General features: G+C 45.3%; 1 protein-coding gene across 1 annotated transcript in view; it reads right to left on the bottom strand.

Moving 5' to 3' along the window:
- ABLIM1 (actin binding LIM protein 1) overlaps window positions 1-12,983 on the bottom strand; it is a 185,261-nt gene extending 172,278 nt beyond the window's left edge. The window contains exon 1 of the mRNA XM_065923392.1: window positions 12,774-12,983. Coding sequence (XP_065779464.1) covers window positions 12,774-12,789 — 16 coding nt within the window. The 5' untranslated portion in view covers window positions 12,790-12,983. The remainder of the gene's footprint in view (window positions 1-12,773) is intronic.
- Window positions 12,984-16,703: the final 3,720 nt, after the last annotated feature.

Raw genomic sequence — 16,703 nt, forward strand, 5'->3', positions numbered from 1 at the left:
GAATCTGCCCGCAATGTGGGAGACCCGAGTTTGATTCATGGGTCAGGTGGATCCTCTGTAGTAGGAAATGGCAACCCACTCCAGTATTCTTGCCTGGAGAATTCCATGGACAGAGGAGCCTGGTGGGCTACAGTCCATGGATTGCAAAAACACCTGAGCAACTAACATTATCAATTGTTAGGTGCCAAGCATTATTTTATTTTAAGATTTCTTGATGTGGACCAGTTTGTAAGTCTTTATTGGATCTGTTACATTATTGCTTCTGTTTTCTTTTTCTTTTTTTGGCTGTGAGGCATGTGGGATCTTAGTTCCCCAATCAGGGATCAAACTCATACTCCCTGCATTGGAAAGTGAAGTCTCCCAACCATTGGACCACAGGGAAGTCCCCCTGGGCATTCCTTTAAATGGCTTATAAATATTAACTGAATTAATCCTCACAACAACCCTATGAAGTTGGTACTACTGATATCCTTATTTTCTGATGAGGAAACTGAGGCATGCGGGAGTGGGGGAGGATTCAGTGACTTGCTCCAGGTCACACAATTAGTTAACAGTGGAGTCGGGATCAGAACCCTGGGCAGTCTGGCTGCAGGGCTCCTGCTTCCAGGCAAACTTAAAATATCCCAAAGGCTTTGGGGATAATCTTACAAAGTTATCAAGGTAAATGCAGCAATTGTACTGCAAGGGACAAACGAGAAAGAGATGAATGTAAACAGGGAAGGGTTCCAACAGTTCAGCTCCAAACCTGTGTGTGTCTCCGGAAAACCCCAGCTGCAGGCAGATTGACTGCCTCTCTGCTCAGTTACAAGTTTAGTTCTCATTGCCTACATTTTAGGTTTCTTTTTCTCTGCAAGGAATATTGGGTCATTCCCTTTGGCTCTGGGCTGTGCCCCTACCCTACTTTTCTCTACAGATCAACTGATCTTCAATTAACATTTCTGAGCTTTTTACACATGTTATCTCATTGAAATGAATCTTGACAATAAAGATATGAGATGGGTAGTATGAGTTTTCTCCCATATGTTTTGCTTTATATCAAAGTTTAAGACATTAAGAAGGCTTATATACATGAAAAGCTCAGAGACTGCATGATGATAACTGCCTGCCTTACCTCTCCTCCCAACCACTCGGTGCGCACCATAAGAAGATATGTTCAACTTTTGGTGTTTTTCTTGGACTTCATCACTACATTTCTTGGTCTTACAAAAGTCTTACTGCTATTCTCACTGCTACATTCTTATACCAACTCAGCCACTTCTTGTTAACATCTTGTTCTTTCTAATATGGCAAAACCACAGTTAATTTTTAATTTTTAAAAAATTTTTAATTAACTGTGGTTAGTGCTTACACATTGAGAATGTCATTATCATTGTACTAGAACTTACAGTGCAATCTGTGAATACAGTGCCTTTCTTGTACCGTTTTTTTTTTTTCTTCTAGACTTCATCATTTCCATGGGTAAAGAATCTGCCTGCAGTGCAGGAGACACAGGAGATGTGGGTTTGATCCCTGGGTCAGGAAGATCCCCTAGAGGAGGAAATGGCAACGCACTCCAATACTCTTGCCTGAAAAATCCCATGGACACAGAGGAGCCTGGCAGGCTACAGCCCATAGCGTCTCAAAGAGTCAGACACGACTGAGTGACTGAGCATACAGCTCACACTAGCCTAGTTTCTGATGAACAATCCATCATAGGTTTTTTTTTTTTCTTTTGCAGATCTAACCAATAATTCTTTGCAGTGCTCAAACATCTCAGATAACTTATCAAACCTCCACACTTGGAGAGAAAAGTGGGTGTTCTCTGCTATTTTCACTGAAGAAAGAAACAGAATCTCACTCAGGTGAAGTGCTTGGCTCTACATCCTCTGGAAAGTGGGGAGTCGTGATTCAACTGATACCAACCCCAGCATTCGCTCCCTGGCATCACTGCCTCTGGGGAAGAAAGACGTGCAGGCCGTGGGCTCCACAACTCCAGAGGGGGCCGCTCGCCCATGTGAAGATGAGAATGGAGGGAGGCAACACGCAGGTCCTGTAAAAACAAGGGGACTTTCCATCTCATCTTTAAACCTGCTCCTGCTGGTCTGACAGTGCACAGGTAATATTGTATCGGACACTCTCTGGCCTAGCAGACTGCTGCTCCCTGTCTGGCCTTGCTTGTTTCATTCATGCTTCTCAGCTGGCTTTTTTGCCTACCTGTCTTCCAAAGCTATCATATCGCTGCCTCCCTGTGGTCCTGGGGCTTTCATAGTAAGCACGACTTTTCCCTAGGGGTCTCTCCATCATGGCTGAGCCTTTCAATGGCATTAAGCCTCTCTTGCACTCTTGTTTTATAGTCTGAGCTCTTTTTGAGTCCTGTTGCATCTTGCAGGAATGCCTCTGACTCAAGATAGGAGTGATGGCAGACACATTCGGAACTCAAAGGATGACCATCCCTTTCCTGCTGCACAATAGCCTTGCAATGACAGATCATCTCTCAGATATCCCAAGAGAGGGGTGCATGTGTGCTAAGTCATTCAGTCGTGTCTGACTCTTTGAGACCCTATGGACTGTAGCCCGTCAGGCTCTTTTGTCCACGGGATTCTCCAGGCAAGAATACTAGAATGGGTTGTCATGCCCTCCTCCAGGGGATCTTCCTAAGGACCCACATCTCTTATGTCTCCTGCATTGGCAGGTGGGTATTTTACCACTATCACCACCTGGGAAGCCCCAAGAGAGGGGTGGTCTCTTTCCTCCCTACGTTTTAATGCTTCTCGAGGTGCTCTGATAGGTCCATACTGAATGCTATATAAACACATGATGTCCAACCAATGGAGGTGAATAGCTGTTGCATTGGTGATGGGTGACATGGTACCTCACAGACTGCCCAAGCCCTGAACTTGTTCCCCTCTCCCTGGCTGTGATGTACAACCAAGGGGACCAGGTGAGCATGGTCACAGAAGAGAGGTGATGTGGAATCATAGGGGGAAATTCTTCTAAATGAAAAACGCATTCCAGAAATATCAGGTTTAGATGCTAGTGAGTCCTGAATGGGGGCTTCCTTTGGACTTTCTGCTGAACTTCAGCCACGTAGCATTTTACTCTGAATTTAATAGCTGGGTCAATTCTTAACTGTATCAAGCACCCCAGAAGATGACACCAAATTTTGGTCAACTTCTGTTTAGGATTAAATGACCACTAGAAGACCTAGTCTTTTAGACCACTAAAAGATTCTGAAATCATCCTGTCAAAACTTTTCTAGTTGTAAGTGAAGAAATTCAAGGTAATCAAAATGTATCTATTAAGCACTATTTTAAGTGTCAAGAATGGAAACATGCTTGCCCCTGGAAGTACCTTATTCTGTTTTCATCCAATAGTAGTTTGATGCAGATGTTCTAAACCAATGGTTTTCAAATTTCTGGTCTTGACCCAATGACCCAAAATGAATCATGACCAACTTGTGTGCTCAGTCACTCAGTGTCTGCCTCTTTGCAACCCCATGGACTGTAGCCCGCCAGGCTCCTCTGTCCATGGGATTTCCGAGGCAAGAATACTAGAGTGGGTTTTCGTTTCCTCCTCCAGGGGATCTTCCCGACCCAGCGATTGAACCCAGATCTCTTACTGTCTCCTGCATTGGCAGGTGGATTCTTCACCACAGAGCCACATAATAAAAAAAAATAAAGGCGACTAGAAAAGAGCAGAGAGTAAAGGCTAAGTATTGTTTCACATGACTTTTTCATTAACCATCTACATGTGTAAGTGCACAAATCTTTAGTCTTTTTGTGTGAAAATGTGTTTCTTATTGTGGGTAGGCTTGGTGAGCACAGACCACAATCAGACCACAATCAGACCACAATCAGAAGGTCCTTTGGCTGAGTCCTGCCCACAGATATGCTTTGTTTGGCCTACATGAAGATTTTTTTAAGAGAAAGTTGAATCACTTGCCAACTTTAAGCATCTGGAGATTTTTACATAAAAACCCCTATTTCTAGTCACTCTTGCAAACTGGAAGGTCTGGCCCCGTGGCCCACATCCCTCCGTTCCTAGTTTCGTGTGAACCAGGATAGAGCAGTAGAGCGGCTTTTCCTGTTGAGAGGGCCCTGCTGTCCTATCTGTCCCCATCTCCGCTCATCTAGTTCATCTGCCTGATTCTTAGAGGCATCTGAATGTACAACCTCTGGTTCTATCCATCCTCAACTCAACCTGACCTGCAAAGCCCTCCATTTACCCTTGGTTACTGCAGTACCTCCTGACTAATGGTAGTTCCTGCCAAACCCAGCTGGCTGCATTTCCTTCACTGCTTCTGTTTTGCCAGTTGGAAACCTTTCTCTCATTTCCCCTTTATTCATTTGTTGCACTCCTGTTCATCCTTCAAAGCCTAGCCTTCCATGACCTCCCAGGAGAATTAACCACCCTCCCCCCTCTGCACTGCAGTCCCACATTAAAGAGTTCTCTGTTGCATACATTTCACATTGTATCCTAATTATTTATTTTTGTGTTAATGTTCCTTGTTAGAATGTGAGTGCTTTTAGGTCAAGAATTGCATTTTGTTTCTGTACCCAGATTGCCAGTCTCTTATTAGGCTCTGAATAAACACTTAAGAATACCCATCTCTCTACCCATACACATCCTTCATTCACTCGTCAGTTCATTCAACATTCACTGAATACTTACCATGGAGCAGACAATGTATAATGGGTTTGGATTGAATTAAACACCAACCCTAACCGGAAGAAATTAACAGAACCCTTCAAAAAGAAAAGAAAGTGCAGTCGCTCAGTTGTGTCCGACTCTTTGCGACCCTGTGGACTGTAACCTACCAGGCTCCTCTGTCTATGAGATTTTCCAGGCAAGAATACTGGAGTGGGTTGCCATTTCCTTCTCCAGGAGATCTTCCTGACCCAGGGATTGAACCCAGGTCTCCCACATTGTAGGCAGACGCGTTACTGTCTGAGCCACCAGGGGAGTCCCTGAAGAACTCTTCAAGACCAATCCTAAATGCTGAATAAACACTTTTCTGTAAAAAAGGCTTTTCTGTAAAGCCTTTTCTGATTCATTTGAAACACTAACTCTTCCTTCCTTTGAACCTCAGCAGGATACCTTGATACTCCTACTGATCACCTTGTGTGGCTTCTGTTTTCAATCAGCACCCCTCCCACCACTGGCTAATTCATTAATCTGCTGAAGGCAGGACCTTTTCCATGTATTAGGTTACCCTCGAAATGCCTTGCAGAGAGTAGACCTTTATAAATTTGTGATGCGTTCAAGACACCGGTTGCTATGGCTCACTGCTTCAGGCTGGGCTCTTCACATATGTCAGGACTGGCAGCATCTTCTAGCTGAGCAGGAAGAGCATCATTGAGCCTAGTCCAGCAGATACCATTCCCACTGTCAGCCCCAAAACTGATCCCCAGTAGCTGTCCAGACAGGGCTCCCCCAGATGGTGCACAGCAATCCAGCAACACTCCTCCAGCCCCACATGCCACTTGGGGGACCTTCCACAGACCAGGGAACCCACAGCCCCTGCCATTTTTCTGAGGGGTACAGCCCTCTCTCTCATGTCCCTCCAGATACTCCAGTATGAAATAACCTTGCTATCTTTTTCTACCATTCTCTGCTTCTTTTAATTTTTCTTAAATTTCTCCCTTCACAGTGTTTTAAATAGCATTGTGAATACAGATTGTTAACAATCTGTAGTTGAACAACAGAATATAGAACAACAACAAGAATATAGACCAATGCAATGGTCTATATTAAAACTGCTTGGGGTTTTAATAACACATTTTATTAAATGTGTTATTTAATAATAACACATTAGAAACTAAACAGTTGCAGCTTTTGTGAGTCAAGATAGCTCCTGAAACTGTCTCTAACCAAAGGATTCCAAAGAGGTCTATGAACCCCAGTAAAAGTGCTCAACTAACCCTTCAGAATTAGGAGTGATGGTTACAGAATGGTACATTTGTGTCTTGACTCCCTCAAGCCAAGCTGAGCCCCAACTCACTCCCAGGAAAAAGTGCCCTGTAACTCCCCCCGCCTCCCACCCTGCCCACCCCCTGCACATCCAGTGTCATATACTGACAGCAGTCTCCTGGTCACTCAAGGCTCACAGAAGGTCTCCATTTTATGAACTGAAGCTTCGTCCTATGCTGCAAGAGAGTCAAAATGAAAACAGTGCTCTTGACTTTGCCATCTGCATTATAAGCAAGATAAAACTGGCAAGAGAGAGCAGAGAGGCTACTTATAAAAGTTCTCTCTTCTCTGCCTAGAACGCAGATCATTTTACGAACAAGAAACCAGGATAGTGTCCAAGTATGGTCCCTGAACCATGAGCATCAACATCACTCGGGAATTGCCAGAAGTGCAAAACCTCAGGCCCTTCCTCAGATTTACTAAATCAGAACTCTGGGACCACGGTCCAGAAATCCCCACTCTGACCAAACTCCAGGTGGCCCTGATGTCTGCTAACATTTGAGAATCACTGCCCTAGACAGTAATTTCTCTGAAAGCTTAAGAAAGCCAGCATCTTCACGGTTAAGTCTAAGTATTCAAAAAAGTCAGCCTGTTTGATTGAAATGGGACACAGAAACTCACCCCTGGTGCCCCCCAGGGCACAGTAGACCATAATAGCATTAATCATGTCACTGTGAACACAAATACAATGTTTCAGAGAAAAGAGGTCATGCCTACAAATATTCACCCTCCCCCACTGCTAACAAAATTTGCCCTTGACTACACAGCTCCTGTCAGTTTGGGATAAACATACCTCTCGGTATGAGTCACCATCAGACCAACACACAATGAAATAGGAAGCTGGGCTGGTTTCCACTGTGGTATGCCCAGAGCAGGCTCAACCACAATGGGGAGAAATCCTGCACCACTCACCCATCACTGAACCTTCTGAAAAGTCCTCTGACACTCTAATGCTGGCTCAGGAAAACACTCAGTGTTTTGGCTTTGGCATATGAGATGCCAGCACTATGAGGACCCTCCTGCTTGCCTCCCAGGGGCAGTGAATATGATGATGACATCAAGGGGCTCCCTCCTCACAGAGAATCACTGCCAAGATTTTGCTTTCAGTGGGTTGGGTCTCACTTAGGACATCTTTTCTGCAGGACTTTGGAAAGTTAATTTCTTGTTCTTTAAAAGAGTTTCTGTGAAGCAATACTGGTTGTTTCACCCTCTCTGGTCACCCGACCAGGTCATCAGAGAAACAAGAGGCAGAACCACGTCTAAGTGGCCCAATCAGCTGAAGATGGCTCTCAAGAGCTCTGGGTAAATTTAAATCAATGTATTCCTTCTCTCTGGGTAAGTGAAAGGCTACCCACTCCAGTATTCTGGCCTGGAGAACTCCATGGACTGTTATAGTCCATGGGGTTGCAGAGAGTCGGACACAACTGAGCGACTCACTTCACTTCCTTCCTTCTCTCAGATGTCTTTCCATAGTCAGCTTTAACTCTAATTGTGGAAACAAAATCTTTTTCCTCTCTTTCTCTCTGAACAAGCATTTCTTTGGATATTAATGAGTAGGTGGCAGAGGGCAAAGATTTGTTGTGATTTTTTAAAATGTGAAGTTCTTTCCCTTAGCCTTAGAAATCCCATCATCTAGACAGCCCTTTGGTCCTGAAGACAAGTGGGGCAGAGTCAGACTTCCTGGTGAGAGTAGTACTATTTCATTTATAAAACAGTAAGAGAAATTCACACTTGGGTTTTTTTTTCCCCCTCTCCAGGAGAATATGGTGACAAAACTGGATCTCTGCTCCCTCTAAAGATGCAAAGTTCACAACTGAGATGTTTGTGTAAGCCAGTAATCCAGAAAATGTATTCTGAAGCTTGTAGCATCGTGGTGTCTCTTTAAATCAATAGTTTCCCTTTAGATTTTACTTAGGAAATGTTCTTGTCATTGGTGTCCCCTTGAAAAACTTGGAACTTTTCAAGTTAAGGAAAAATGAACAACCTAGACAGTTCCAGGAGCAGGTCAGGGTGGGATACGAAACAGCCACCTGGAAAGCAGGGTTGGGAAACGGACTCTAGGAGGAGCTAGTCTATACCAATATAGGGCCTGGGAGGTGACTCGAATGGATGATGAATTATCACACTGCAGAGAGCAATCTGTTCTCAGACTTCCCCGAGGATGGAAGAGAAATGGGTTTCGATTACATTAGGCAGTGTGCACGCTCCTGAGTGGGGAGTGCTTGTGTGGGTGTGGGTGTTTGGGAGGAGTGGGATGGGGCGGAAGGACAGACACCGTTAGAGGCAGCAACACTTGGCAATTCTAAAGGTTGTTTCATAAGACGGTATATGAAGTCAGCAACTCCTGAGGGAGAGATGAACACCCTTTCTTAAGTCGTACAGGTGATAGATTGTTGTTTAATTTCTCTGGTGTTGACTTAGGTGCTCAGAGTAATTTGAGAAGAATTTACAGAAGGAATGGGCCTTTGAAAACCATTGTAAGGAAGCAGAACTTGAGTTAGGTCATGGGCAAATATGTAAAAGGAGACAATATGTATTTCTCACAGGGCAGGAGGGGCAGAATGACACCATGATGGAGATGGAAAATATATCCATGATTATTCAAATAGAAAAAATGGGGGGGAGTTGGAGCATAGGTACAATTAGTGCAGATTCTGCAGCCAGAAAGGCCTGAGTAGAAAATCAGCTCTTCTACTTTTTGGCTTAGTGATCTCTGGCAAGTGTCTAAACTCCCATGAATCTCCTCTTTCTCATTTACTGAAAGGGAGGAGTGCCACTGACCCTAATGGGCTCAGAGATTAGAGGTGATGTATATAAAGCTGTCAGTGCAAAGTTATTTCAATAACTGGCAGGTTTAATAATAATATTAAAAATAAAACAAGATTGGCTTAGATGGGGGAAGGGAGGAGGTAATTTAAGGACTTAGAGAGAATCCTCAATGATTAGCAGGAAGTGTTGAAGTTTACCTTGTCACTCATTTAGGTTTTTCACCTGGAAATATGGTGACATCAGCATTCTAAGAGGATGGCTTTGGTGCCCGTCTGTAGGACACATTTGAGTCCCAGCACACCACTGTTCTTAGAAGCTGCTAAGAAACAAGGTTGCCCCATGTGTGTGTGTCTGTGTCCCATACTCTGTGAGTGTGCGTGTCCGATACTGTGTGTGTGTGTGTGTCTGTCTGCGCGTGCGTGTGTGTGCATACACGTCCCATACACTGGGATGTCAGGTGGATGGTGAACATCTCTCCATCAAGGATGAGCTAGAATGAGTTTCACTGGGTCCTAGTCTACTTAAAAGAGCTTCCCTGTTGGCTCAGATGGTAAAGAATCTGCTTACAATGCAGGAGATCTGGGTTCAATCCCTGGGTTGGGAAGATCTCCCAGAGAAAGAAATGGCAACCCACTCCAGTATTCTTGCCTGGAGAATTCCATGCATGGAGGAGCCTGGCAGGCTACAGTCCATGATCACAAAGAGTTGTACACAACTGAGCAACTAACACTTTTCACTTTTCACTACCTTAAAAGCAAGTTGGGTCATCTAACAGTGGCAGAAAACTTCCGGGAAAAAAACAAACAAAAAATGATGTGCTCAGCTGTAGAATTGTTTTCCGTGATGTGCCTCCCTCACTGCTGAATTTTTATCCTTCTTACATGAAGGATAAAACCTTTTCCAAACCCTAAGCTCCCTTATTATTTAAACAAACGAGTGTTTACATAACTTAATCTCTAATATTTGCTTATACTTGTTTTCTCTAACCCTAAGAAATAATAAATCCCCTTCATGTTTATTTTTAAAACTTGCACTAGGACACACATAAGCTAGAATTAAAGTTTTTAATGAGTAGACTAGGCCACTGGAGTTGGGTAGATGAAAGTGTATTCAGGAAGACAGATATTGACTGATAAACCCACAAAAATCTCTCCTGCCTCTTTGTTACAGGACACAGCAAGGTTAAGATGCCCTTCAATGCAACAGAGAAACAACTATTTCATGAAGATTCCCATATCAACAAGGGTCTGTGACTGGAAGTGGGTGGGCGTCTGGCTGGGAGAGCAGAAGAGAATGAGGGTCAAAGTCGGTTGGCCAATGTCATCCCACACTTGCAGACCTGTAATCTGCCAGCAGACTTTCTTTTGATCAGTGTCATGGAAACTTTATCCAGGAGAGAAACTGGCGGCACAGACCAGCGTGACCTAACCCATCTCCAAGTGATGAGCAACAGGGAAACTACGTCACTCCTTCAGAAGACGTCCCGGGTTCCTCAGGATGGATGCTACCATGATGCAAGCTCGCTCCAGGCTGATTCGTGTCTGCCCCAAGAGGAAGGAAGAAGCTGGAACTCTCTGGAAGCAAGAGGAAGCAGAGTGTACTGGAAAAATCTCATGATCAGGAGGCCACAGGTTCCAGATCTAGCTCTGACAGTGGGCCAACCTGCTTCAACTCTGAGAATCTATGACGTGCAGGTGTCAAGCTATGAACTAGAAAATTAAAGATAGAGACACAGGGTTGCTTCTGAGAGGTTTCCTCTCTAGAGATGGGGCCAATGGGTGATAAATGCAGACACTGAGCTATGTCCTCCTTTGATGGAACACAGAGGACAAGTCTCCTCTACGTTCTCCATCCACCCACGAGTATAGTAAACCTGAATTTAGTCCAGTTACCTGCTGCGTGATTTTGAGCAATTTACTAACCCTTTCTGAAGCCCAGTTTTCCCAGGTCTAGGATGAATGCCTGAACTGCAAGCGCTCCTGTGCCCTTCTGGCTTTAGAAGCTTTAATGAAATTCCTTTCTTTCCATGGAAGCCCTTGTTTTCCCACCAAAAACCCTGCCTTTCCCTGCTGTTGACTGAGGTCAATGCACTCAGGGAGCTGGGAGGCAGAAGTGGAGACTGACATGGACCTCAAAATAGAAAAGGAACAGCCTTTAATCAGTGGCTAAGGGCTTAGATAATACTAGTATGTGACCTCCTGGTGGCCTGTCCAAAGTGTTCTAGTCAGAAAGTGGTTACTGACTTGTAAAGCAAATGTGAACCCAGGCAATCCAAGCTTTGGGAAGTCTCTAATGACTTAAGAAGAGTTGCTATTTGGGGACTACTGACCTATAAAACATTTACCATGAACAGCAAGTCCAGGGCTTCCATGGGCCCCTGGGGGATGGAATTGGGAAGTGACCTTTGCAATCCCCTTTCCCATCATTCATAAATTACTCATATTGGTGAAACAAACTCAAAACCATTAGCAGTAGAGATCAGAGTCAGGTTGTTTCAGTTGTCAGGGAGGTAAAAATGAAGAGACCTGACCTTGATTAAATGTCAACGTCTTTATTTAGGGTTCCTGGTAGCACCCCAAAAAGAGAGGAAATATTATTAGAAGCACCTTTATTGTCACTAAAGCATTTCATTCAATTACCCCTTAGTCAGTGTAAAACCAAAGCTAAACCCTGTGATTTATGAAAGATACATAGGCGCAGAATGGACTGACCAGAAGCTGTTTCTCTTTGTGCTAAGGTGCGGCCCTAACATGATTAGCTGTCATGATCCTATTCCTCCATCCATCCACTAGTATAATAAACCTGAATTGAGTTTCCAACAATAAGGATCAGTTTGAGTTCAGCATGTTCACCTCACATTTATTCCCTATAGGGGCTTTAAGAGAAAGTAGACAAAGATAAATCACGGAAATGTTGAAGACAGCGCCCAAAGAGCAGACATCTGTGTTTATGGAGAAAAGTATGTCCACAGTCAGGAAATGTGGCAGAATACATCCAAGCTTACCAAAAAGCAAAATTCAGTGGTGGTTACTCACACTCTCAAATCATGTAGTGAAGGTCCTGAAGACATATTATTAAGAAAAAAAAATCGAGCCACAAAAAAATGACCAGAGAATGATCCTTTTTTAATACTTCTGTCTATCTATCTTATTCCTTCTATAAGTTCTCAAAGGATACATACTATTAACAATTTTGCCTCAAGAGAAAAGGGGGAATTAAAGTGAACTGGATAGGGGCAAGGGGATTTCATCTTTCACTCTCTAATCTCCTGTGACACTGCACTTTCTTAACATAAGACATATTTATATATTACTTGGATAACTAAAATCAAACACTGTTGTGCTCTTTTACATTTCCCAGACAAATGAATAAGTTGAATAACAATTCAATTCTGAAAAGTTTAACTTCCATTTCGGACCACGCCCAGTACATAAATACTATACACCTGTGCAGAGCGTGACCATCTTCTCCCTTTTCACATTCTTAAGACATGATTTGCCGCCCTTGACGAGTAACCCATCTTTTAAGGTGTTTGGAGGAGTGATTAGGGATGCCGCTAAAATGACAGGTTATTAAAGAGGCACACCTGGAACCTTAAAGACCGACCGCTTGGAACTTTGAGCTAAGCTTGGGCAGGTCCCAACACAGCCTAGACCTGGTAGAAGGGCCCTTTCATTACACATCTTCATTAATTTCTTGATTTGGGTGGGGGTAAGCGAGGAAGAGTGAAGGCTAGGATGAAGGCAGGAAGACAAATCTCAAACACAACCAAAAATTCCAAATGCAATAGCAATCAAAAGAGACACACGCCCTGGGAGCTCGGCTGTGCAAACACTCCAGAAATAGGAATGCTCTTGGGACGCGCGGCGGCTAAATGAAAGGTTCTTAATGAAGTAAGTCTCTGCTCTATGCAAACCCGGACTTCACAATACAGATTCTCACACCCAGAACATGTCTGCCTGGCTTTCCATTGATCGTCTCCCATTAGGTGGCCCAGCCCTGCAACGCCAGTGCAACTTCTGCAGCCATGCACAGGGATCGATATTTATAATTACCTTTCTCCTTCACCATGGTAACCGGTGCCTTTGGCGAGCAGCGCGGGAGGAAACAGGAACAAAGTCTAGGAGCCGGAGCGCCGCTGGGCAGACAGATCGGCTGCTGCAGAGGCTGCGAGGAAGCGCCCGGCCATCCACTCGCCGAGTCGGGGCTTCTTTCTAAAATCCCGCCCCCATCTCGAGGGCCGAGCTCGGGTGCCGCCCCAGCGATCGCCGCCAAGTGGTGGCCGCGCCCTGCTCGGGGACGCTGCCCTTCGGCCGGCGCAGCCACTCGTTACAGCTGCTGCTGTAACAAATGCAAAATTCCAGTGTCCTAAGCTCTGGTCACTGACACCACGGAGCATTCCTCGCGCCGGCAGAACGGGCATCAGAATGATCCCCGAGCACCGGCCCCCTCCCGGGGTCTGATAAGTGATTGCCAGGAAGGGGTGGGTGGGCCGGCGAGGGGCAGCCAGCGACTGTTCCAGTAAGTCAAACTAGTCAATTGTTAGCTTATTAGTTTCCTATGACTGCTGTTTTCTCAGATTCAGCTTCTCTCAAGACCAACTGAATCAATAAAATTAGCCTTAGTAGAAAAATAATGGGAGTGACGACTTCAAGTTCATTTCCTTCAACTTTTAAGGTCCTGGAGGCTCAATGATAATGAAAAATGAATAATGATGTTTGACTTCCCTTGTCCCCCTTTACCTGAAACGTGGAGGGGAGGGGGAGGGTGACAGACTGGGACAATGAGAGGGAGCCTGGGAAGAGGCTTTTTTCAGGATTCAGTCCCTCATCCAGGATCAAATCCAGGATCAAAGTAAAACTCTGATTTATCCTGTCAGGTAGGGTCCTGACTTTCCCCTTCTCCCCGATTATCTAGCGTTTTCTAGACAAGCCCTCTTGGTTCCCTATGTGTGAGGGAGGAGCCCTCCCAGCCTACAAAGCGAGGGTAAACAGTCACACCCACGCCCCTCACCAGCCTAACCCTGATCCTGGCTTTCCAGCACAGGTCTGTCTGCAGGGAGCAGGTGACTTCCAGGGGGTGGAGGCACCAAGCCGCCCCCACCCCCCCAACCCCTTTCCAGCACCTGTCTCCCAAACCCAGATCGTTCGCAGGCTCCGAACCGTGTGGGAGAGATGTGATGAGCAAGACACACAAAGGCAGATGCTGCTGCTCTGGGAGAACAGCAGATGGACCACGCATCTTTCAGAACCAGAACGCACAGCCAGGATTAGACTGTTTTACTGCAAATATTGTACCGTGTTGGGTCTAAGAGAGCTGCGGTAACAGAAAGGAATGAAGTCGGGCAACCTGCCTCTTCGTTGCCTCCGAGCTGGTTTAGAGCTGGGATGGCACCGGGCGGGGCTGCTTTTCTGCGGGGCTACAGTGGCGAGCTGAAGCGGCTGTGACATTCCTGCATCTGTGATTCAGGGCTTTACTATTTAAAGCCTGGGCATCTCCGCCTGTAAGAAAGGGCGCAGGCCCCTCCAACCCCTGGGTCGTCTTTCCTATGACACAAACTTCTCCCACAGCCCTCCCTTGCCCCCATCGCGGCCCCACAGGGTCATGTTTTTCCTAAGTCAGCGGCCAGCTGGAGAGTAAGCACTGAAGAGCCCTTAAAGCGGCTTCTCTAACCTCCATTCATAAAGAAGAGTCTAGCATGAGAGCGGGGCAAACTCAGGGATGGGCGGGACTCAGGAGCAGGAAGAGAAGCCCTTTTCAGCCCCCTAAATGTTCACGGCCAGCGATGCACAATCTCCTTCCCCCATCCCTAACGCCCCCAGAGCCCTCGAGGAGATGCTGACAAGCAAAATGAAACCCAGCGAGCTAGAATTAGTTTGGCGCTGTGAGCCTCGCAGGTGAACTTATTTTGTTATATTTTGGCTGCATAAATAGATTAGCATCTCACTGAGGCACTTCTCCCCAAGGCTTTCATGTCAATCGGCGCAAAGCTAAGGGAACAGAACTAACTCTTTCTCTCCCCCTCTCCCTCCCTCTCTTCCTAATGGAATTCGACAGTAAAACACCGTTGGGTTTCTAGTCCAAACCAAAGCATCATATAAATATTCCAGATACTATGAATGCAGTGAGTTCAATTTCTCTTTTATTCAGGTGACCGTTTTTAATCCTGAGATTTTAGTTTATTAACCAAACTGATCCCTTATTGCGGCTTTGAGCCTACCTGTCTACCTTTGTGGTTGAATTGCTCAGAAAGCGCAGTTGAGGAAGACTCTCCAGGAGCTTTGGGGACTAAGCCAGCAGAGTAACAGCTGGTGCCTATTCATTTTCAGAGGAGCCTTTTCCAAAGGAAAATACTACACAGTGGTTCAGAGAGATTTCTCCCCCCTCCCTGCTTGTATTTTCCATGGAAAGAATTTTCCTGTACCACAGTCAAAGTGAATGAGTCACCAGCATTTAGTTGCTAAATAACAGTCATATAGCTAAGGTCCCCCCCAACCCCCCAACAGTCAGACACTGCTACTTTGGGATAAAAGCCTCCATGCTATACTTTTAAGATAACCAAAGAGGATATTACTACAGTTATTTTTGGAATGTGGCAGAGTAAAACCAAATTGTTTTTGTCTCCTTGCCCTCAGGGCCAAATAGTTAAGAGCTTTGAGAACAGAAGCAAAGCACAGATATTTTGTGCTTTATAGTTAGTTCAAGCTACTAGAAGTGCAGCAAAATAAATGAAAAAAGTTAAAAACTGTACAGCTCATAAGACGACAGGACTTTTTATTATTATTTCTGGAGAAGATTTCCAAAGAATTTATCTCAATCTCATTCCACTCAGATGAGATAAGACTTCATAATGTAGACACCAACCCATGGGTTCATCTGTTGTTTTATTCTCTCAAACTGACTTGCCACTGCCTTGTCATTCACTCACGGAATGAAGTCAGGGTTGTCCACAAGTGACCGAAGGACAGAAACCATTTTGTTGGAGAGAAAAGCTTTGTTGAGCACACAGCTACTCTTGGCAAAAGTTCAAGAGTACATCACTTCCACAGTGCCTGCCTGCGCGCTGTCGCTTCAGTTGTGTCTGACTCTCTGCATGGCTGTGGACTGTATGTCGCCCGCCAGACTCTTCTGTCCTAGGGATTCTCCAGGCAAGAATGCTGGAGCGGGTTGCCATTTCCTCCTCCAGGGGATCTTTCCAACACAGGGCTCAAACCCACATCTCTTATGTCTCCTGTATTGACAGGTGGGTTCTTAACCACTAGCACCACCTGGGAAGCCCGTGCCAATTAAGAGGGAAATGTGGAGATGAGAAAATAAGCAACTGGATGGAGTTCACGCTCTCACTGCTCTCTTCTCTACAGAGTCATGGGTTTCCTGTGGCTTATGCATCCACAAGGCAGGAATTTCCAGACCCCTCCATCATGGTCCCCAGGAGCCCAGGCTTCCAGCTACCCCTCAAAAGCTTTGGACTCATTGGAAAAAGAGTGCTCAAAATTCTTTCTAGCAGCATCTGGCTGAAAGAAAACTTGAGAATGAGTTTGCTATTTGCTTTCTACTTAATGTTTACATCTACCAATCCCACGGCAGACATTTATGGGGCATTGATGGTACACCAGGTCCTGGGCTGGCTGTACCATAGCAGGAAGAGAGAGATCACTGCTCAGGAGTTGCTTACCATCAAGTGGAGGAGATGCTTATGCACAAGGACTCAACATGATTCAGTTCAGTTCAGTTCAGTCGCTCAGTCGTGTCCGACTCTTTGTGACCCCATGAATCGCAGCACGCCAGGCCTCCCTGTCCATCACTAACTCCTGGAGTTTACTTAAACTCATGTCCATCGAGTCAGTGATGCCATCCAGCCATCTCATCCTCTGTCGTCCCCTTTTCCTCCTGCCTCCAATTCCTCCCAGCATCAGGGTCTCTTACAATGAGTCAACTCTTCGCATGAGGTGGCCAAAGTACTGGAGTTTCAGCTTCAGCATCAG

This window comes from Muntiacus reevesi, chromosome 2, assembly GCF_963930625.1.
Source record: "Muntiacus reevesi chromosome 2, mMunRee1.1, whole genome shotgun sequence".
Lineage (NCBI taxonomy): Eukaryota > Metazoa > Chordata > Mammalia > Artiodactyla > Cervidae > Muntiacus > Muntiacus reevesi.